Source organism: Drosophila yakuba, chromosome 2L, assembly GCF_016746365.2.
Source record: "Drosophila yakuba strain Tai18E2 chromosome 2L, Prin_Dyak_Tai18E2_2.1, whole genome shotgun sequence".
Classification (NCBI taxonomy): Eukaryota; Metazoa; Arthropoda; class Insecta; order Diptera; family Drosophilidae; genus Drosophila; species Drosophila yakuba.
The window spans coordinates 4,795,014-4,816,877 of NC_052527.2; the positions used below are offsets into that span (position 1 = coordinate 4,795,014).

The 21,864-nt window shown below is 42.4% G+C and overlaps 2 protein-coding genes and 1 long non-coding RNA gene across 4 annotated transcripts in view; 1 reads left to right on the forward strand and 2 right to left on the reverse strand.

Moving 5' to 3' along the window:
* Positions 1-21,864, forward strand: part of LOC6526856 — a 28,381-nt gene that overhangs the window by 2,428 nt on the left and 4,089 nt on the right. For both annotated transcript variants that reach the window (XM_039370594.1, XM_015197993.2), the window contains exons 2-4: positions 8,787-9,143; positions 15,676-15,842; positions 21,144-21,280. In XM_039370594.1, the coding sequence (XP_039226528.1) occupies positions 9,057-9,143; positions 15,676-15,842; positions 21,144-21,280 (391 nt within the window). In that variant the 5' untranslated portion in view covers positions 8,787-9,056. The remainder of the gene's footprint in view (positions 1-8,786; positions 9,144-15,675; positions 15,843-21,143; positions 21,281-21,864) is intronic.
* On the reverse strand, positions 3,829-4,425 carry LOC6526853 (transcription initiation factor TFIID subunit 12). Its single transcript, XM_002087917.4, has 2 exons — positions 4,218-4,425; positions 3,829-4,154 (listed from the first exon to the last, which is right to left on the reverse strand). The coding sequence occupies exons 1-2, from the start codon at positions 4,407-4,409 to the stop codon at positions 3,930-3,932; spliced, it is 417 nt and encodes a 138-aa protein (XP_002087953.1). The 5' UTR covers positions 4,410-4,425; the 3' UTR covers positions 3,829-3,929.
* On the reverse strand, positions 11,317-14,302 carry LOC120320575. Its single transcript, XR_005560107.2, has 2 exons — positions 14,106-14,302; positions 11,317-11,781 (listed from the first exon to the last, which is right to left on the reverse strand). It is a non-coding gene; the product is annotated as an uncharacterized LOC120320575 (long non-coding RNA).

Genomic DNA, 21,864 nt, shown 5'->3' on the forward strand with positions numbered 1-21,864 from the left:
ACTCGCTTGAGAATGTCCCTGATTTTGTGCGCAAACACTTAAATTTCCGTGACAGCTGACAATTTACCACAATTGCACATTGCAGTGCAATTAGATTTAATAAATTTTCAAATGATATGAATGCAACCCAATTTCATTCATGCTCGCATAAATAAATTGGCAAAAGATTCCTCTTTACGGTCAAGAGTGCTGATCCTTAGCCCGCAGTTTGGTCTTAAGTTCACATTGCCATTGGGGTCGTAAAAGCGGATTTAAGCGCCATTTCAAAATTGCGTGGGATTGAACGCCATTGCGTTGGATTTTGACTTAAAGTGCCATTTGGGTATGCATTAAATTTATGGCAATCCATTAAACTAAATACTTCTCATCGGAGCTATCAAAGGTGTCGTCGCAGCGGAAATTGCACGTGACAAACTTATGAAAAGCGCTAAAACATGTTGGCCTAAGCGGTTTTTTATGACGTATACTCAATTTCCTAATGGCACACACTGGGTTTAACGGAGGTTGGTTAAAAAACAAGCCGATTTGTATCTCAATATATGCACGACATGCTCGACAAGTTTAAAGTTTTAATTAAACAAGTACGACGAGCTAATTACTCCATTATGATGAACTTAACAGAAAGAGCACTTTAAACTTTCAGCAAACTTTGAAATGAAGTCCAGGATAATACGTTAAAGATAAATTTTACTTGGCAATTCAAGTTAAATACACATTAAAGTCAAAGCGTCAAGGATAACGTCAAATGCTCGTGTCTTTAAGCCGAACTGGGAAAGTTGAAAACTTTTCCAATTCACTTAGTTCATTAACTTGATTCATCGGCAAGTGAGTTGTCCGAACTCCACAAATGGTAATCAACTGCCATTGATTGCTCCGTTTTCTTCAGGTTCTAGTCCTGTGCCAAAGACTCTACTTGATTAAAAGCTTTGGATTGCAGCAAACCCATTGACCTTGGTCGGAAACCAGAGGATTATATATATTTTTTTTGGCCTGGCCCAGCGTCAACTCTTTGGTAACATATCACTCAACTCAAGTTTTTGCCCCGGCCCCAAAGTTGCCATGAATAACTTGCGAATTTCTTTGAAAATGACTCGCTCAAAGGCGGAAGTTTCCGCCTTTCTCCTCGCGTTTGACATGCAGGAGCGGTCGTCACTTGAATTTAATTAAAAAAGAATTTGTGTTCTAAACTTTTGAGCTGCAAAGGCTGCTGCTGCATTTACTTACCCATTAGAGGGCTCCATCCACATTAATTCACAAGTCGGGTCAGACGGCCAGAGCTTAATCATAATGTGCTTACAAATACCGCCTTTGATTTATGCTGATAACGCAATTTGGATGCCTCATATTTTATTCTGACGCCTGGCTACATTTTCATTAATCTATTACGGCCAGCGGCGACCGATTTCACTTTAATTCAATTTATATCTACCAACAACATCATCCGCAACACCATCGAGAATTCGTATACGTATTTATTTCATGCGCACGATTTCGAATACCAAAACTGAAACCGAAACCAAACCAATGGCCTATGGGCCATGATGTCGGGACAAAGTCACTTAGCTGCTTATCTCCGCGGAACTAAGCCAGATCGCCCTCAAATGGAGTGGGCGTGGCACATTGTGTCTGCTTTTCCTTTTTTTTTTTTGTCACGCATTGGGGAATATGTACGAATATGCACGACAAATTCATTATAATATCGCCCAAACGCAATCGTCGACGGCTTGAATTTTCCTGCGTGCGTGCCAAGACATACGACAAACGAATTTCCTCCCGAATTGCTCTGGTATTGGTGGCATACACACAGATACTCACCCACACACTCACACAGACAGGCAGACAGGCGAACGAAAACACTCGCTGATCCAATATGAAATCAGTTTAAATGCGCCCCAATGTGTCGTTCCTGGATTATGATTGCGAACGTTTGTGGCTGCCCCGAGGGCGGATACAAATGTAATGAAAAGTGTTTTCTATATTTGGCCATAGCCAAACAGGATTATATCAAAGTGGTGGTACTGTATGTACCTCAAATGTAATATAAACAGCAATTTATTCAGCGAGGAATTGATAGAAATAGATTTATTTTCAATGAAATTATTGGTCCCACATACATATATGCTGTTTAATCCATTAGCCTTTAAATCACTTAATTAATTTAAATCACTTAAGTTAAATATTGAAATATTGTTTGCAGATTGATAATTTTTTCTGTGTCGCTGTTCTCAATTATGTATTTAATATTTATCCAATCTATTTGCAGCTGTATGTATTTAATCTTTATAAAATCTATTTTTTAGTTCAATTAGACAAGCTACATAAGTTGTGAAATGTACAAAAAACTGATTAAAGTTTCGGGCTGTTTTTGGTTTCAAAGCAAACAGATATTGATTATATATAAAAAAAAAATACAGTCTCTTTTAAATCTTTTTAAATAATCACAGTCACTGTTTTACTATATAAATATTTCTGGAATTCGCATGAAAAATTGCTAAAGAAATGCAGCTACTGAGCATGCAAAACATTCACCGACATGAATGAAATCCTGTGGGTATTATTTAAATAAGTACAGATCATCTTTTGAATACAAAAATACAAGTTTGCTTAAGAGTCAGAGAGAAAAGCTTCAGAATTTTTTCAGCTCTTTTTCCGCTGCTGCGATGTGCCCATGGCCGGCGAAAAAGTATTCTTTATTCTTGTGGCACCACAAAATAAAAAAAAATATGAGGAAAAATCGTTCTGAAATTTCCGCCTCAGCCTTATCCTTTATTTTGAGCAAAGGACCTGAAAAGGAAAACCCAGTGCCTGTTCATGTGTGTAAATGGGAGCATGTGAGTGTTTTCCAGCCACTGTGTGAGTGCGGTATTATGCGCCCTGGCATTTTTATGGCACTTTAACTTTATGTTGAGTAATTCCCGGCTGAAGGGCGAGAGTCAAGAGCTCGGGAAAGTGTGGGCGAGACCATGATGACCGTTTCGCAGGGGCTATTCAATTTGAGTCCGGCTCTTGACAGCCGCCATTGAATTTATTAATTGCTTAATCATGATCATCCGGCTTGCAATTTATCATCGGGCATGCACCTTTTTTCATTGATACCTGAATGGGTATTTACAACTATATTCTTTCGTCATAAGAAATTTTTTTTTTTTTATAATCAATCAAATCCTTTTGTCAGCTACCGAAATTCTATTAAGCACGAGTTTTTCGTATTATTTTCCCGATTTTTTATCATAACACTTGAAATAATTGTCCAAATGTGGAATGCTATGCCTCGTTAAGCTTGTATTTTATCCCCAAATCGATTGGCATTCAAATTTGGTTCTCTTATTTTTTTGCCATTTTTTGCAAAATTTGATGATGGTACCCCTTATAAAAAATGCGAAAATTGATAAAAAATTAAAATTTTTTTTATTTATCAAAAAGTGATCGGGATCGTTTGCATTAGTAATAAGATGCATAAAAAAGTAATTCCGTTATCTTTATGACAATTTTTTGACGAAAATCCATTTTTTTCGAATTTTTCGGCCAGATATATTCAGATTTTTCGTCACAGCTCAGGAAATATTTGCCCAAAAATCGAATGTCATACCTCGTTGAGCTTGTATTTTATCCCCAAATCGATTGGCATTCAAATTTGGCTCTTTTATTTTTTGGCCATTTTTGGCAAAATTTGATGATGGTACCCTTATAAAAAAGTGGAAAAACTGATCCAAAAATAAATTTTTTTGTAATCTCCAAGAAGTTGTTGGGATCGTTAGTATTGGTAATTAGATGCAAAAAAAAGTTATTCTTGTACATGTGTGACCGTTTTTGGCCAAGCTATGAAGGTTGTAGTGTTTCATATTGTGTACTTATTTACCATTTTCACAATTTTCCAATTTTACATTATTTTTCGCTCTATTTATTAATTATAAGTTAATATAGCTAATTTATTCAATGGGGAACTCCATGTTGTACTCGCGCTTGAGGACGAACTTCAGGTCCAGGATGCTAACGTGGGTCTTTCGGTACTTGGCCAACTTGACCATGCGCATGGAGACGTCATTAACGAAGGCATCGGCTATTCTGGCCATCATATCACATCCCTGATCGTCCAGCGAGGCATTTCCATCGATTTTCTGCACAAATTGCTGCACGTTGCTCTTGCCGATAATCTGATAGGCGGAGAAGAAATCCGGATCGATTAATGCGTCCTAATTGGGCAAGTCGTTACTTACATCATAGCTGCCGCTCGGGATGCACAGGCTCTCCATTTCGGTGTCTGGCTCCTTCTCCTCGGAGCTTTCGCTGCTGGTGTCACTGGAGCTGCTCGAGGATCTGGTCAAAAAGGGACTCTCGTTGCCCGACGATTTATCGCTGTCGTCGCCATTTAGGGCAAAGGACCAAGGGTCCTTGTTCTTCCTATCCATGCTTCAATTAATTTGATGCCCTATTTTGCTTTCGCCACATGCACTAGCTGGAGAAATGGCTTAAACTGGTTGGAAATTATACTGACCTAGGGTGTAAATAATTGCATACTTTTGGGTCTTGTGTCTTTAAGAAAAAGTTGAATCCTAATGGTAAAGTAACCTTTTTTTTGGGTGTCGTGGGACATTACACTTTCTCACTTCTTGCCTCTGCAATAGTTTACATTGGGGCAACCCAGCTGGGCCTTGCAGACTCAACTCTTCGCCCTTGGCCTGCCATAAATAACCAGTTTAAGTCGCTCTCTCTGCAGCTGAAAACGATTTCCATTGTTGCCGCAGCGTTTCCCTCCTTTCCGCTGCGGCTTTTCCTTCACGGTTTTTCCGCCGTCTTGTGCTTTTGATTTATGTTCCGACTGGGCTGTGCGCTTTTCACTTCTCATGCGCCGCCGCCGCTGCCGCCGCCGTCTAAATAAATATCAAAAAGCAACAAATTGTGGCCGTGCCATAAACGACCTTTGCCCCGGCATAAGAAGCAGCCAGGCGACAAACGCGTCGTCATGGCTTAATTTTATGCCAGGTGAGTCCTGTGCAAGGCCAGTCAAAACAACAGCCCACACGTGCCCAGGTGTCCTGCCAGCCTATTATGCCGTTTGTTCTTTTCGCCAACCCTCAATGCACAGTGGGAATTTCACTTGAGCGGAGCACCGCACCAAATTTAAGGCCACCTTGGGAGCTTCAGGCTTTAGGCTGCAACTTAAGCCAGCTCTGTAAACTGATTTATACGCGCGGTTTACGGCTATAATTTATACGCCTAGTTAGCAGTCTAATCCGAATATTCGGATCTACTTCTTATGGAAAAATAGCATGATCTAAAATATAATGTAATCAATTTTTAATATCAAAATAATTAATATAGATTATGAATCCCATCTCAATATACAAGCATGGAAAGCAACATTATTTCCTTCTATGAAAATGTACTATATTCCCATGTTGCCAGTGCCACAGTGCCCGTTTTTGTCATTCTAAATCGGTGTGCCATTTGCCTTTGCTGCGTTCCGGCCACTTTGGAGGTGCTCCTCGGTGTCCTCGTTGTCCTCGACGTCCTCGGCTTAATAATGTCGCCTACTTAAAGCGAGCGACAATGACATTGTGCGTATGTTGCCCGTCGTCGCTGAAAAGGGGAAGGGGAATGGGATTGGGGTGATGGGATGATGGGGGGCAGGTCGCCCCTTGGCCATGTGTCACACATCCGCATCCGGTGTTTGGCATTGGCATTAGACTGCCTCTTTTCCTCTTTCCCTCTCCCCGTCCCCCTCCCACCTCACCGACAGTCGTTTGCCGTTTCCGGCATGCGACTCTTTTATGTAGCCGCTTTTATTTGCTGTGTGCACTTTTCAGCTTCTGGCCGCTCACTTCTGCCTCCTCTGGCTGATTTCTGTTTCATATTTTGCCTACTGGCCTTATGTATGGTGAACGGTAGAAAAAAGCGGCGTACGTTTAGCTTTAAGTGTGCCGAGTGCCATAAATTTCACTTTGTCAGGGTCTTTAATCGCCCTAGTCCCAATCAGGCAGTCATTGTGGGCACTTGAATGGGACTGGCCTGGTGTAGAAAGGTTAACTGTCGTCGGGCACACGAGAAGCGAGTGCCTACAACTTATGGCTAATCAGTGTGCCTCTTATTGGTTTCTTTACATATAAGTATACAAAATTATTTTGACTCTTTTTTTTAATAAGAATTAAACTCCCACACATACTTTTTTAAAATTCGTATACCTTCGCCTGTAAAGTGCTTTTTAAAGACTTCAACTGGTTCATTTTTGTTCATTTGTTCATTCCTCTAGATTTAATATACAAGCTTGTTCATTCCTCTTATTAAAACAACGGCTCAAAAAGGTTTCTCCAGCCTTCAATTTGCGTTCAAATGGCACATATCATATCCGTAACTAGAATGCCACTCAGTTGCTGTGTATGAAGTGCTAATTTGCTGTCGTGCACACATTAAAAACGACAGCCTTAGTTGCCGAAAATGTTTGCATTAATCACACATTTGTCAAAATTATTCAAATGTCTTTGCGGCGCAGGAGAAAGTGAATACGAGTGTGTGTGGGCATGAATAGTTAATACGCATGTGGGGGCTCAAGTCGCTTCTGGCCCCTCAGTTTCAGCCGCAGACTGGTGTCTGTGTAATAAAGCTAATGAGTTTCTGCCATGTCTGGCAGAGTGTCGAGACTGAGGGGCTAATTCCCAGCTAGTCAGCATGTTCTATGCACTCGCAGCTACAGGCGGACTGCCATTCGGCATGGTTTTATTTCCCATGATTATGGCATTCTGTTGTTAAGGATTTCCCCCAAACAAATGAAACAGCCACGCATTCTTAGTCCCCGTTTTGTTATCGTGGCGCACTTTTTCGCCTACGCAGAGGCTGTGCCAGATATTGCGTATACGCCGCAGTGGCAGATAGCTAGGTTGCGTATACGCCACAGTGGCAGATGCGAAATTAATTTAAATCGAGCCAACAACACACAGACTATTAAACCGAACTCGATCTGCAACAGATTCGCGTTAATGTTTCATAAATGCTAAAAGCAACACATTTAAATTCTTTCTCCATTTAAGTTTTTAATTACACTTAGCCGGCGAAGCGCACGGCAGCAACAGGAATGAAAATGGAAATGAAAATGGGTAGCAGACGAGGACGACGATGAGAATGGGAATGGGAATGGGGATGAGATGAAATCCTTTAATAGGCGGCGCGCCATTTTGTCGCCGGCATCGCTGCTTAATCCTTTCGCGGCATATTTTCCAGCGCGCCGTGACTTAATGAGGCGCTTTTCCATGCCGAGCACGCGGCTCGTCCTTCCACGCCCGATGCCAAACAATGTGGATACTTCCGGGAAAAGTGTGATTCCTAAGCCAGCGGACATACACCTCTTATCAGTTGCATTTACGGCGGGCCAGGCGGTAATGTGGCATCGCATTTGGTTGGTCACGCAGGCTGCCTAAGCCTCATTTGTGTGCCAAAAAGTGTGCGAATTTAATTTTTCAACAGGAAATTAATTTCGCTTCCTTTCTGGAATTATTCTGGCAGACCAAGTTAAATTGATTAAGAAGATTGATATCGTTGCATTAGCTAATATTCATAAATTTGCAATTGCCAATTTAAATCATACCGATTCGAGTATTTTGGCCAGAGGACTCTATTCATATTTATCATATTACTTACGAGAGAATTGAATTTAAGTTAATGAAAATTAACTTACCTATGGCATTTATTAACTCTTTTCAACTGATTTTTCAATTGATTTTCTGTGAAATTTATTCAAAAACCCTAGCTCAAGGCGCATTCAAAACTGTTTGTGTTGGTAAATCGGCAAATCGAGCGACTTGACTGGCACAAATCAAACACGGACTGCAGGCAGCTATCTTCGCTTCATCTCATACTGGCATCGCATCGCATCGCCTCGCCATTGCAAACAATTTACCTCGGGTCTTAGCCTACATTATTTGTTTGCCTTGCTTTCCTGCGCTGGCTTTCAGACTTTTCAGCTGATGCAGCTGCAGCTGCAGCTGCAGCTTAGTAATTCTCAGTTGTTTTCCTTTAATGTAATTTCATCATTTTATGGAGAAGATGGCAAAGCTGGCAAAGGTCAGTCGCGGTGGCGAAGGTCGCCTGAGAACTCATTCAATAAAACTTAAAATAGCAAGAAGAGAAAGAACATCTTTATACAGTGCTATCTGCCAAGTGCTCTAGTTTCTCAGGAAATTGACGGTAGTTATTCTGAAGCTTTCAATACTTTTTAGTCAACCCTCTTTGTTGATCTAGCGTCTGTTGTCTTGCCTTTTGCTGCAGCACCAGGAGTTGAATTTAATTTAATTTCCCTACTCGACGTCGACCTTTTGTTGCCTGCTTGTTTATTTGTGCGAAGAGCAGAGGCAGAGGCCAAGTGGATATAAGTTTGTGGCCACGTAGTAGCCAATTCAGCCACTCAAAGCCAAATGAAGTGTTAACGCCGAAAGTGCCAGGAGCAGTTGGTTGCCAACTGTCGCATCCGGTGCGTTTGTTGTTTTTGCTGCGAGCAAAAATGCGGTGCCACAAATGAAAATCGATGGCATGACAAAAAAAAAAAGGAAGGAGGGGAGGGAGGTAGAAAATAAAGCAAAATGCAAACTAAAATCCCCGAATGAGTCGATTGTGGCAACGATGGTGAAGTGACGTGACGGAAATCGGCGATGCCACATCCGATTTCCCCGCCTTCCATTTTCCGGGCGATGCGGGAAAGGCGTGCCAACGTTTTCCGGTTTCGCCGCATTTCGCATATATGCAATTCCATCTGAATCCCACTCAAACGCTCTATTTTATTTGTGCCGCATTCGCAGATGGTCAGCGCACCAGGTGATGTGATTGGAAACAAGCGAAGCTAAGTGCATCCCATAGCCATTGCCAATTTGCGAGCTGAGCGGCTGTCTCGATGGCTTGCCGCGGCTCCGAGAGCCAATAGTGGATATCTGTGACCCGAGTGCCATGTTCGATTGAATGCGGCAGCAACAGCAGCACCAGCAACAATCTGCAACACTGCAGCAGCAACAGCAGCATCAGCAGCAGCGGCATCAGCAGCAACAACAGCAAGAGCAACACCAACGAGCAACATGTTGACCACTCACCATCTGCACCACCTGCACCACCATCGCGGCAGCACGGCCGTGGAGCTGGACAAGATCACCAACCTGAATACGGTAAGTCCAGGTTATCTTTACAAGTATCTATAAATGTATCTGGCAACACTCATCTTAAGCTATCCGAAATAGAACCTAGAAATTTGCAGACTAGAGGGGAAGAATCTAATGTTTTAATCTTTTAAAGCGCAGACTTAAAAATCAGAAAAAATTACACATAAGCTAAAAGTAATTTATGTATTTTGAAAATCGATTTAAAGTCAAAAAGCAAAGCTGTCTAGTCCTTGCGATGGCATCAGTAACTTTGCCTTCCGAATTCGCAGTGCGAACGCTTGATTGCATTTGAAAAGATAAATTCTGGCAAAGAGCGAAACCAATTTAGCTTGTTCCCAAACTTGAAAACCTCAAACGATTGCCAAATTGCATTTGCTTTACCAAAGAATTCTTTTGCACTTGGAAATTCGAAGAGTTTGGTTTCTGGCTGCGTGACTTTTCCAATAAAAGTGCATGGTCGCCTTTCCGCAAATGAAGGCAAGCACTAATGAATCCCGACTCACATACACCAATTTAATTCGCAGTAAGATCATCCTATAAAGCACAAACTAATACAGCCAAGTTGCTTGCGATTTTTCAAAGTGTAGTGGCGCAGCTTCCGCGGTAGAATAATAATAAGATTGAGTGGAAAACAAGTTTATGGCGTGCATGTGAAGAAAGTTAGTTAGAAGCAGACCGCCCACTGCACTACCAGCTGATGGAAATTATTGAAAGGATTGCATTAAGGGAAAGTGGGCGGGTTTGGTGGGCGCGGGGTGGGTGGTGCTCTTGACCATACACAAAAGTTCTCTAGCAGCTAAATGAAAAATGTTTTTTGTGCAAAATTTCGGGGGAAGTCGGCCGGAGTGGCAGCGAAAAGGAAAATGTGAAACACGTTTATTGCCATTCATTATATTCTCGCGAGCTGTTGCGCAAAGTAATGAAGTACTTTTATACGAAGCAGCTCTCCTTTCACAGGACACGCACAGAGCCACGCCCACCCAAACTACGCCCCCAGCACTGCGAGAAAAATGAAAGAAACTTGTTCACAATCTAGTGTTTCTACTAGACGATATAGCATATAAACTAGCGCTTTCTTGTATATTTGAAAGTGTTTATTTAAGTATTGATTTGGTATGCAATTTTTCTCAGTGTGTCATCAAGTTTTCGCTTTTTAAAACACTCGACGAACGGGGAGAGTGACAAGCGATGATGAGGAAAGCCCGTCAAGTCCCCCCAAGTTTTAGCTCAAGAAAAATGGCTCGCCGTCTTTGGCTAGAGTGGAAATAATAATTTCGGGTTTGGCCACTGCAGTTTTTCATGGAGCATGGAGCAGCGGGAAATGCGGGAAAAGCGGGGAAAGTGCGTGCCGAAAAAGAACTACAACCAATTTTCATTAAATGAGCACTTCCACACTCTCAACAGCCGCCAATATGTCTTCATTAATTCTGGAATAATGTATGGCATGTTTGCTCAGACATTTAGTCGACCCTGTCATTGGGGCTGCTCTTCTTTCTGTGTGGCTCTCGGTATTTGGGACTAGGAACCGCAGGACCTCAGGACTTCAGGACCTCAATAAAAACTGAAAACTTGTGCTTAACTTTAGCGACGAGCATTTGTCTCTGCTGCGTTTGTTTGGGGCTTGTATGTGTGTGTGTGTGGTTTGAAGGCCAAATAAATTTTGGGGCGAAAGTTGCGCAATAAAAAGTCCTGGGCAAACAAAGGATCGTGTTCAAGGTCCTCGGCCAGATTCTCCGCCTTGTGTCACACTCAATATGGCCGAAAGGTATCCGTCGATTGTCAGTCGGCTTGATTGATAATGTAAACCGAGCAGCTCAGCACACACTCCGACCATTTGGTCGGTCCTTTCGTCCTGTGGTCCTTTGGCCCTTCTCGTGGCTGCCACCCAACTCAACATCGCCGTAATCGCCAGCCATTGAGACCACTATATGCCCACTGCTCGTCAAGGAGCAAATAAAAGTCCGTCTCCTTCTCGGGCGAGCATCTTATCGATTTTGCGAATTACTCGTTTTTGTTATTACTTACGCAAATGACCCGAATAGTCGATGCAATTGCTGCCTCGATGGGAGTTTTCTTTGGAAATGAAAATGTTTTATTCCCGGAGATATAAAAGCAGGGAAATGGGAAATGTGGCTTTAAGCCGAAGCAGGATTTTCCTTTAATCAGGATTTTCAATAGATAGCTTTAAAGAATTTAATGGTTTATTTGAAGAGGGTGTACAATGATTTAAAATCTTAGTTCAGTTCCTTTTGTAATGGCCAGCAATTGCGAAACCGCAACGGTGGTGCACGTGATCTAACCAGAGGCAGGCAGCCCAGTTCAAATTGCTTTCTGTGGCATCAGGAATCGAATTCGGAGGGGTCGTGGGTTGACGTGGGTCAGGGGCTCTCATCACCGTCACTTTCCCGCAGTTATGCTAGTCGCTGCTTGTTCTAGACACTTATTTTCCTTTATTGCTGCTGCTGGCCGAGTGGGGCTTTGTGGGTAGCACCAAAGCCCCTGGTTGTGCCACACACACACACTCGTATCCCTCATATCCGCATTCGATATTGGCCGTGTGTGTTGCACATCTGCGGCATTGTGATGTTTTCGATGCTGCCCCCTGTTTTCGCCTGCTGCAAGTTGTTACCAAAGCTGAAGGACACTGCAAAAATCGGTATACTTACTTGTAAACATTTCGTAAAGTAGTGGCAGTAATAGTTCTTAACCAAGGAAAATGCATTAGTTCAATAAATGCAATTGGTAAATATTATAAATATTTCAGCATTTATTATTACTGCCCATTTTTTTCTCTGTAAGCCGATTTGAAAACCCTGTCGGACATTCATACACTGTAACGATCCTTTGTTTGGCCGAGTGGCGGAGCAGTGGGGGGGTGCGGGGTTAAAGGTCGACTGTTGAAAGGACAGTTGGCTAGTTGGCTGCTTCCTGCGATTGCCTGCATCCACCCCCCTCCCGCATCCGACCCCCGCGTCAGTTCGATAGTAATTATTCTACAGTTCAACTTGTTGGTTGAACTGGCTAATGCGTTTTGGCATTGCACTCTGTTAGCTTGGCCCCCGTCCACTCGTAATTGCTCCATGTGGGCGTGGCAGTTGCTGGACATCAACAGATGTGCATGTGAATGTGGAAAGTGTAGAAAGTGTGGCAAGTGTAGAAAGCGCATTAGCAGCAGCGCGTTATCAAAGTTTTTGCAGCTTGTGTTGCAAATGGTGCGTGATATTTATTGGCTGTGAGGAGTGCATGTTTCTGCAAAATGAAAAAGGGGAATTACTATTATCCTGATTATAACTATTCGCTTTCTTTTGGCATCCCAACAATGTAGAGCTAAGATACCATTGTATGGAAACACAAGGGCAAAAAGTGTTGCTGAAATTGCACTTTAAACTGTTTTTAAATATGTGTAGAGTGTTTGTGCAAAGTACAAAGTGCTGTATGTGGACATTATTTTTTCATTGCCCGCGGCGAATGCATTCCTAAGCTATACCAAAGCAAACTCTAACACATTGCAACGCCCACACACACTCTTCATTATGGAAACGCTGTCTTTCTTTGTCTTTGTTGGTTTCCCCTCTTTTGTATTGCAATTTTAATTTCCGCTTTCACTTTGTCTAGATTCAGTTTTGCTTGTCGCCGCTCGCTTTTGTGTGTTTGGGTGCTTTCTTTACCCTGTCACCCAACCACCCAACAACCACCCACCACCCACAGCACCCATCTTACACCATCTTTCAACCCGCGGGCTTTCTTTGTCTTGTTCTTGGCATTGTGGCATTTGAGTTTTTGCTGATTTACACATTTGGGAAATGAGGAAGGGAATGGTAGTGTGTTTTTTACGGCAACCGCAGCACGTATGTGCACTGCAAAAAACTATATCTGAGTACGACATATCTAAAAAGATTATACAGCAAATTTTATAAGAGTTTTTCTCTTAGTTAATTCGTATTATTTTTACTTTCTTCAGGATTACGTTTTTCTTTACATTTAACTGCGGTGCACATAGCACATGGCTGGTGGCACGTAGAATGCGTGCAATTTCTGCTTTCGTTTCCTTTTGCTGCACTAAGCTCGCAGATGTTTTTCAATTTTCCGCCTCAACTGTTGGCGCAAAAGTAGTTGAAAGTGGTTGCCAGCAGGAGAATAGAATGAAACAACGTGGCTAGTCCAGTTCCGCATGGATATGCATATTCATATGGAATATGGAATGTGGAATGTGGAATGTGTGATGATAAGGGGATTCCCCGCACAACTTGTTACTGTTCTACACGCTGCCTCATATGGCGGCACATCTTTTGTGGCACACTTTTTAGCTGGTGGCGCCGTTATGAGGCACTGCTTTCATTACTGACCAAATGGAGCGCCAAGTGCGCCGGGGGAATTGAATACATTGTATATCCCAGTCGCATATACGAGTATATGGGTTGCTGTGTGTGTGGTGGCCAGGTAATTTCCGAAATGTGCTCGGGCTTTTTTCGCATTTGTATTATTTGCTGTTTTTGTTGTTGCAAGGGACTTGACTCTGGTTTAGCGCCGCTTTTCATGCCAGCCCAAGGACCTTTGCCGCAGGACGAAGACGACAGGCGTTTACGTTTGGGATTTGCATGAGCTGCATGAACTTTTGCAATGCCCATCACAAACCCCCTTTACTTTTGCCGGCAGTGAAAGCCCTGCTTTGTCTCTTTATGTCTGCCGAGATTTAAGCGTCATATAAAATTTATGCGTGTGGCTTTTATGAGCTTATACCTGTGCCACACTGGCCGTTGTTTTATGGGCGCCACTGTCCTTGGTGGACAGGTGAAAAAAACCCAAATAATTAGGTCGCAACGCAGGCGTTACTACGTGGGATGCCCAGTGAGCTGTGTCTTATTTAAGTATTTAATGAATAATTGCAAAGTCAAGTCATACAAGGCCAAAATGTTAGCACTAACATAAGAAAATTATATTTCAGGCAAATGAGTTTTGTTTATTCACCTTTCTCCCACATTGTAAGGTATAATTTCCTTTTGTGCTCTGTTTTCCAATCCTTTCGAAGGTTCCTTTTTCCTGAGCAAGCACAATTTGATTTTGTGCTTAAAATTAACCCTGATTCCCCATCGATTCTGTCTTGTTCCTGTCAATATCACAACTGAAAGGCAAACAAAGCTGCCTACCAAAAACAATGTATCCAATAAAATTGCCGACGAGGAGAGGGCAGCAACAGCTGATGGTGGAAAAGTTTCGGCTAGGACCGAGCCAAGAGGAATGATTACAAAACCATGATCCCGCCCCCTTTGCCACGCCCATTTATTGGGGAAAGTTTTTCAGGGTGAGGGGAGGGGGTAGAGTGCCGCACTCACAGCACTTTCAATAAGCAATTTGGCTAAGTGCCCCGCCCCGCTACGCCTACGCCTCCTTTGGGCCCTGTCTTTGTGGCATTGTCAAGCCGATGCCATCAATATGACTAATCATGCATATATTTCATAAAGCTGCAAATCTTCCGGCCTCCATCCGGATTTCTTCATCGGCACAGTGCTCAACGCACAGCTGTCGTCCCAAATTGAGTCAAGCCACAGAATTCACTTTGCGTTCGCCGGGGGCGTTTCAGACTTTCGGGGATTCGAGGATTATTAAAATTACGCATACGCCGCGTTTTAAATGAAGTGCGCGACCAGATGTAGGAGTGGATTTTCGGTGGGGCGGGGCGGGTTCTGGTTGCAAAATGAGGTTGCCGGAGTCAACCATTAATATTTAAACGTGCCACTCGCATGCGTGTGTGCGCTGGATTTGCGGCAGTGGTTCGTGTGTGTGTGGGTGCGGGATTTACCCGGGAAATTAAGCTTATGACTGACTGTGGAATTAACTTGGCGACGGCAGGAGAATAAAAACATATCGAAATTGATTTAAAAATAGAGCGGTAAAACAGCAGCTTAAATGTATAAATACAAATCTATATACATTGAAGAATATGTAAAACATCTTGATATTAAAGCCACAGTTAAGCAATTAGAGCACTTTTAAAGAGCACACCATAAAATTAACTTAAGGCCAAGAATGAGGAATTCAGTCAATAATAATTGACTTAACATATTTTACAGCAACAGCTTGACCCTTCTAACTTTCCAAAAAACGGGGCTAACCAAGCCCAAAGCCATAAAAATGAGCTCGAATAATCCTTTGCATTGCGGGCATTTTAATTTTTATGAGCCTGATTCCGCCGCAGGCGAAAGTCGATGGCGTCGGCGAAGGAATTAGGTCTCGATTGCTCAACTCATTTGCCGCCTCCATTTTGGCAATGGACCGTAAAACGGCCGGAGCAGTCGCCATTTTATCTGGCCAAGAATTTGCCAGAAATTTCTGATGGGCCAACAAACCGGCTGGGCAAACAAATACATACATATATATTAAGTCCTTAGATGGGCTTGTGCATAAATTAAAATATCAAATGTGCTATGTGCCCTGGCTAATAGAGCTCTCGCATAAATTAGGCATCAGTTGCCACCGATGACCCTGATATGAATCTCTATATCTCATCCATTCCCTCGTCCATTCCGTGTGATTTCAGCTCATCGTGGAGATCAACAGCCATGTGGCGCTATTCCGGGATATGCTGATACACGTCGGCCAGGCCAAGGATTGCCCCGAGCTGCGGGAGAAGATCCGCAAGCTACGTCGCACCTGCGTGGAGGCACTCAAGCACACCGCCCAGATCCTGATGCCCCAAGTCAAGAGGTGAGTTTCCACCAGCACGGCGAGATATCATTTCAGCATTTTACCAAGAAACTGATAAATGTATATCCTATGAACACAACCATTTTGTCCAGTGTAACCGAGCGAAAGACGCCCAAAGGGATAGATAGCATTAACATAAACATAAACAGCAACGTGTGTGTGACATTTGGGGCATATCCTTCATGTGGCTATCCCTTCCTTATGGAAATGTATGCAAATCTAATTGCAGGCAAATTGCAAAGAGAAAAGCGCTTTTGGGTTGGGTTCAGATAACATAAATAACAATTTGTTGGACTCGGATTGAAGGTCCTTGGAATGCTTCCCAAAATGAGTTAGTGGCTGAGTTTGAAATTCAATTTCAAAGTGCTGCATAATTTACCAGCGCACTTCAACTTCCCGATCCCTTCCATTCGAAACGGCAAAAGTTAATAACATTTTTTCGAGCTGCCTCCGGTGCTCAGAGCATATTGGGTAATTTTTATTCATTAAGCCTGATGAAAGGACCTTTGTGCCATTGTTTTTCTCATTTGTTTCGAATAACAACGAGTATAGTAAGGGAAAACTGCACAAATTTGGTTGAAAGCCCGCATTGAATGATGTGGCATGAGCTTCCCAGCTCCGAAGAACCCAGATAGGCACAAAACTTCAACGTCCCTGTTGACTTTTTCGGGGCCTGTCTGTTTACCGAATTCAATTTATTGATTTATGCCTTCAAAAAGTTTCAAAGGCGAAATCCCTTGTGGATGCCACACATGTGCCATTATCGCACGCCTTCTTTTTGCTTTTTTTAGTGAACATCTTGAGAAGGAATTCGCACACACAATGCCATATTTGTAATTTCAGACATGGGGTATCTGTCAAATTTTTGTTTGCGGGTAGGAACTTTTTAAGCACACCACGCAGCCATATGACAATGTGATTTATTATCGAGCAGAAGCTTTAAATGTCACTCTGAAGTGAGAAATGTCAATATAACGAGACGAGCATTCGCATCAGCCTTCTGTCCATCCACACTACATATTCGATTGGGGAAAAGTGCAGAAAAATGAGGGAAAGGCGGAACCAGAGACAGTTAAATTAATGATTGCCTGCATTCGGCCAGAGACAAAAAGCAGAAAAGAGCAGCAAAGGGGGAAGATTTCAATTAATTTCTGCTTTATTGACACAAATGAACGACTCGACGAGCAGTCAGCCTCACATTCTTCGTTTCCTCGCAGTGGCACCGTTTGCAAATAGGCGCACATGGCGTATGAGTGACGACAATGAATTAGCGCTGTAAAAAAGCGGCCTGCTCGAGGACTCAAAGTTAAATTGAAAGTAAAAGTTCAATAAGGCAAAAAGTATGCTCTCGGAAAATGAACAAAGCAAATGGAGGGCACCCCCGTGAGGTGGGGGAAAAACTTCAGTGGAAACTTGGCAATGACAGAGCCAAACTTTGTGACAATATTTCGATGTTTGTTGCTGTTTTATGTTTTGTAAACACATGCATGACCCATGTGAGACAGCCAAAGTCACAACAACTCGATGGTACTGTTCCATTTCCCATAAAGAGGAGAAAGTAAAGAAAAAAGCAAGGACGCCAATGGGAAAATAAATACTTTAAGTTGGCTGTTTTGCCGTAAGGAATATGTCGAGTCCACCTGCAAACAAACCAAAAATGGAACAGTTTTAGTTATTTTAAAGCTTAAAATAAAGCAAGCAAAGCTTGGATTAAATTAGGCTATCTTTTTGAGCGCTTTGTGAAATGTTTTTGCATTATTTTTATGTTAGATCACCGCAAACTAAACATTCATAATAGCAACTCAAATATGGCCCTCGAACTTGGCTTTTAGAACAAATACATTTACCATTTAGCCCCAACTTTTGTGGTTTGGCTGGCCAAACAAGACGACAAAGTTGTGATACCTTGTGGCCACCCAAGGCAATGAAATGCCATTCCCCTGCGAAAAGGGGAGTGCTGAGAAAAATCAGCTCAGACCTATGAGACTACCTTGGAATAGACACTCTGGCAGGCGTTTTCTCAAGTCATGCCTATTCTCATTTTCATTTTCATTCCCAGTCACATTTCCACCTCCATTCCCATTTGGACTAAGATTCTCAGATGGCGGCAGCACTTTGCCAACTGCCTTGAGTGACTGATAGTTGTTTGCCTGTTTGTTTGTCCAACTCGCACTTATACATGTCCTGAAGATACACTCGAAAAAAAATGCCAAGACGGAAATCAGCTGTAACTGAGACACAGTCGAATTTATAGTCTACTCTTTTGCCAAAGTGATAAAACCTTTGGTTGGATTTTCCCAATCAGTTCCTAAGCTTATTAGTATTTTATCGCAGTGTATCTTATATAGCACATGTATATCCTTGGAGGCGACGTTCGGTCCATTTCGCCGTGTTTGCGTTTGTGTTCATGTTATCTATCCATCTGTCTATTTGCCTGCGCTTACTTCGCATTTGTTCTGCTGTTTGCCTTGTAGTTATGTGTGCAGTTGTTTGTTGTTGCTAAATTACTGGCGCTGCCTTTGTTTTAGCTGCTCGGTTCCTCCTGTTTTGACAGCCAAGTTAGTCAACACAGTCCTCGGGGGCAGGACCACGTCCCACTCCACGCAATCCATCCTTATATTCCACCCATCGTGCTGCCTTAAACGCATTTCCGCTGCAAATATTACTCGGACTGCTGCCTGCCACATCCTTCGTGCTTCGCTGCTGCACGGAAAACACAATCCGACAATTGCCCAGAGAGGCCGCAGGGTGAACATAACACAAGGATTCCCACCTCCGGGGACGTCCCCATCAAAGCCAAAGCCGAAGCCAAAGCCAATCTCATAGACGTCGTCGATGGCGTTGTCTGCGGCTGTGTCGGAAATTTTATGTTTCCTGCAACTGGCACTGCCACAGTGGAAAAGAGTTCATAATATATTTCAAAAATGTATTTATTACTTGTAAAGAATTTGGTTTATTTTGAGCTATCTTTTTGATCTTATTTATCTAGAGAAACCTTTTTAAACTCAGTAAAAAAGGTTATCTTTATGACTTGATGTAATATTACCAATATCCTTTGGCATTCCATAGTCCTGGCTGTGCTGCATTGTTTTATTGTCGCTGTCGGCTACTTCGTTCATTATTTCGACACTTGATGCCGGCTTCCCTCGTCGGTTGGCCAACTCGGTAACTCGGAGGAAGCTTCTGTGTTCTGTGGTCATGTTTGTGAAAATGACAGAAAATTATGGAGGACGGGTAGCAGCGGGTAGAATTACACAATTAGGGAGAGCTCGTCACGTAGCGGCAGACATTTTAAGGAATCCTGCCTCGTAAAGTGTGGCAATTTTAACAGCTCCATACAGCTGCAGTTAATAACTTCGATTGGATAGCGCGTTTTATGAGGGCCAGTTCCTTCAGCATTTTGGTTCAATTTTCTGCGCTGAATTTCCTTTGGTCTAGCGGGGAAATAAAAAATACTCCACTGTTATTTGCAATAAATGAATATAACGTCGGAGCTGTAATCAAGACCATCTGCTGACAATGGTCTGCCCATTTTTTCTTCAGTTGCCCTTTGCTTTTGCTTATTTTTTTCTTTTTTTTGCTGTGCTCTCGGATGCTTTGCAGATTTTGTTCCTTTGCTCCAAACTTATTATTGCCATTTTCTGGGTGTGGTGCTGGCGAACTGGCGAAAATGACCCACGTTAATGTCCGCGCTCCACAATCCAGGAGAGATGAAGTGATGGGATAATCGGAGGAGGGAGGTCATTAAAACAGTGCCCTTTGCCATTTACAACTTGCAGTTTTTCAAGCAAATCGCTTAGCATTAATTTGATTACGATTTGAGACATTAAAGTCGCCCTCCACTCTTCGTGATTTGCGGCATAAATGCTGATGTGTGATAGTAAAATATTAATGGGGTATTACGAGAGGTCATAACCGGATGATTATGAATTTAGCATGCTGGCGAATTTGTATACGTTAATTGGGGATTTTGCCATTTGTTCAGTTGCTAAAATGTTAATATTTATTGAAGTTTCTTACTTAAATGTAATTTATAATACATTTATGGTATGGATAATCTTTAGGTGATCAGAATCACCAGCTTTCAAGCCTACATTTTCCTTTGCTCCCCCAACAAATAACTTTTGCGTGGGTAAGGAGCTCAAATCTAAATCACTTTATGCTAAATCCCCTTTGCACCCAAACTCCGCTTTAGATTCACCTTGGGGAAGATTAATTCGCAATTTATTTGCTTTAATGCCAGTCGTGGGGTGAAATCAGAAGACATGGCAACACTTTCCTGGATTTGGCTCCCCTGTGAAATACATATTTTTCATTTCCAGCTCCGTAGAGTTTGGGCAATGCAAAAGCAATTTACAAATTGAATTTATTCCTGTGTAGCTGCAAATATGTTTATGGCAATTTATGTTCGTGTCCCACTCCGTAAATTCGCCCACTTTTGCCTTCATAATTGCCCCAACTGTGTGCCTCGTACTGCTAAAACTGAAATTAATGTCAACTAAGCAGCAATTTGCGTATCCACTGTAAACTCTGAGTGTTTTCTAAATGAATTATGCCGCAGCGAATGCTGCAGAGCGGTTTCTGGAATTATATAACATTTTGAAATGCTAATTTTGTTGAATTAAAATGTCGTTGTGCTGCTGATCGTGGAATTAGAATTTAATTCCCTACCTTAATTTGCAGAGTTGAACCTCTAGAAAAGAGTAAAGCACTTTAAATTTTAAATTTCAGTTGAGTGCACAAAGGTAGCAACTTTTACAGTTCGTTAAAAATGGAATACATTAAACTTTTAAATCAAAAACGTTTTTATCTGGTTATTGTCTTACATATTTTATATCGAGTTGCTGTCAATGCCAATACTTTTTTGCACATAAGAGTTATTTTTGCAACAATGGGAAATTGTGAATGCCGTGGCCTGAAAAAATATGCCACATGGTTTCCACAGAAAAACCAATTGTTACATCGACGGGCGCAGCTGAACTCAGATACAACCATCTAGGATGGAATTTAAAAGTTGCCGGAAATGAATTAGTTTGTCGTCAGTTTACGACCCACACTCTCAACCCAAAGAAATGTCATAAAATCATATAAATTTCATTTCGCAATTTCCGCATGCAATTTGGCGTGCCGCAAATGCGGGCCATACCGACTGCGGCATGCCACTCCAGTTCCATATTCCACTCGGAAATCGGAAATCTGAACTCAGAGCTCGGTGCTCGGTGTTCGGTGGTCGGAATTCGATGTTCACATTACCTTGCATGGCACCCATTGTTTTAACCCTTCCATTTCTGCTTTTTGCAGCGCCATGGCCGATGGCATCCTCACCGACAACCCGCACTTGGTGTTCCTGTTCTACATGGCCCAGTTGTTCCTACGTGAACTTGTGAAAAGCTATCGCCTCATACAAGTCGTGCCAATGGATATGTCCGGCTATTATGGTAAGTTTAATTCAACACGACCAACGCACAGTGGCAACTGCAAGCATGTTTCAGCTGTCGCCATTTCGATTTCGGGTCATTGCGATTTTGCAGTCGCCAGCAAATGTCAATTTCAGCGAAGGACTTTGCTTTTGGGTGCCATAATTTGTATAAAGTGTGGGAAATCAGTTCTATGGCAGTGCATGGTCGTTGTGGTGCTTCAATTATAGTTATTCGAGCTTAACATGTTTAAACTCTAAGTAAGCAGGGAACTGGTGGATTTATTTGGGTTTACAAGCATAGGATTTTCATGAGCATTCAAGCTTGGCTGCCTTTACTTCATACTTGATCTCCCTGACATTACATTAAATGACCTCACTCCTGAATTTTTTGCCTGCATTCCGAGTTGGGTCTAACGAGGGTGTCGTTTCTTTGACATTGCCATTCAGGGCAGCGGCAGCAGTCAGTCAGTGCACGTTCAACAATTGTTTGGCATACTGAGGAGTCGGGCATACTGCAGTTGCGATTCAGGATCTGTGTGTGTCCTGGCTGTGATTGCCATTCTTTAGTCGTGTTTAATGTGCACGTGCGAGCGCAGAAATATG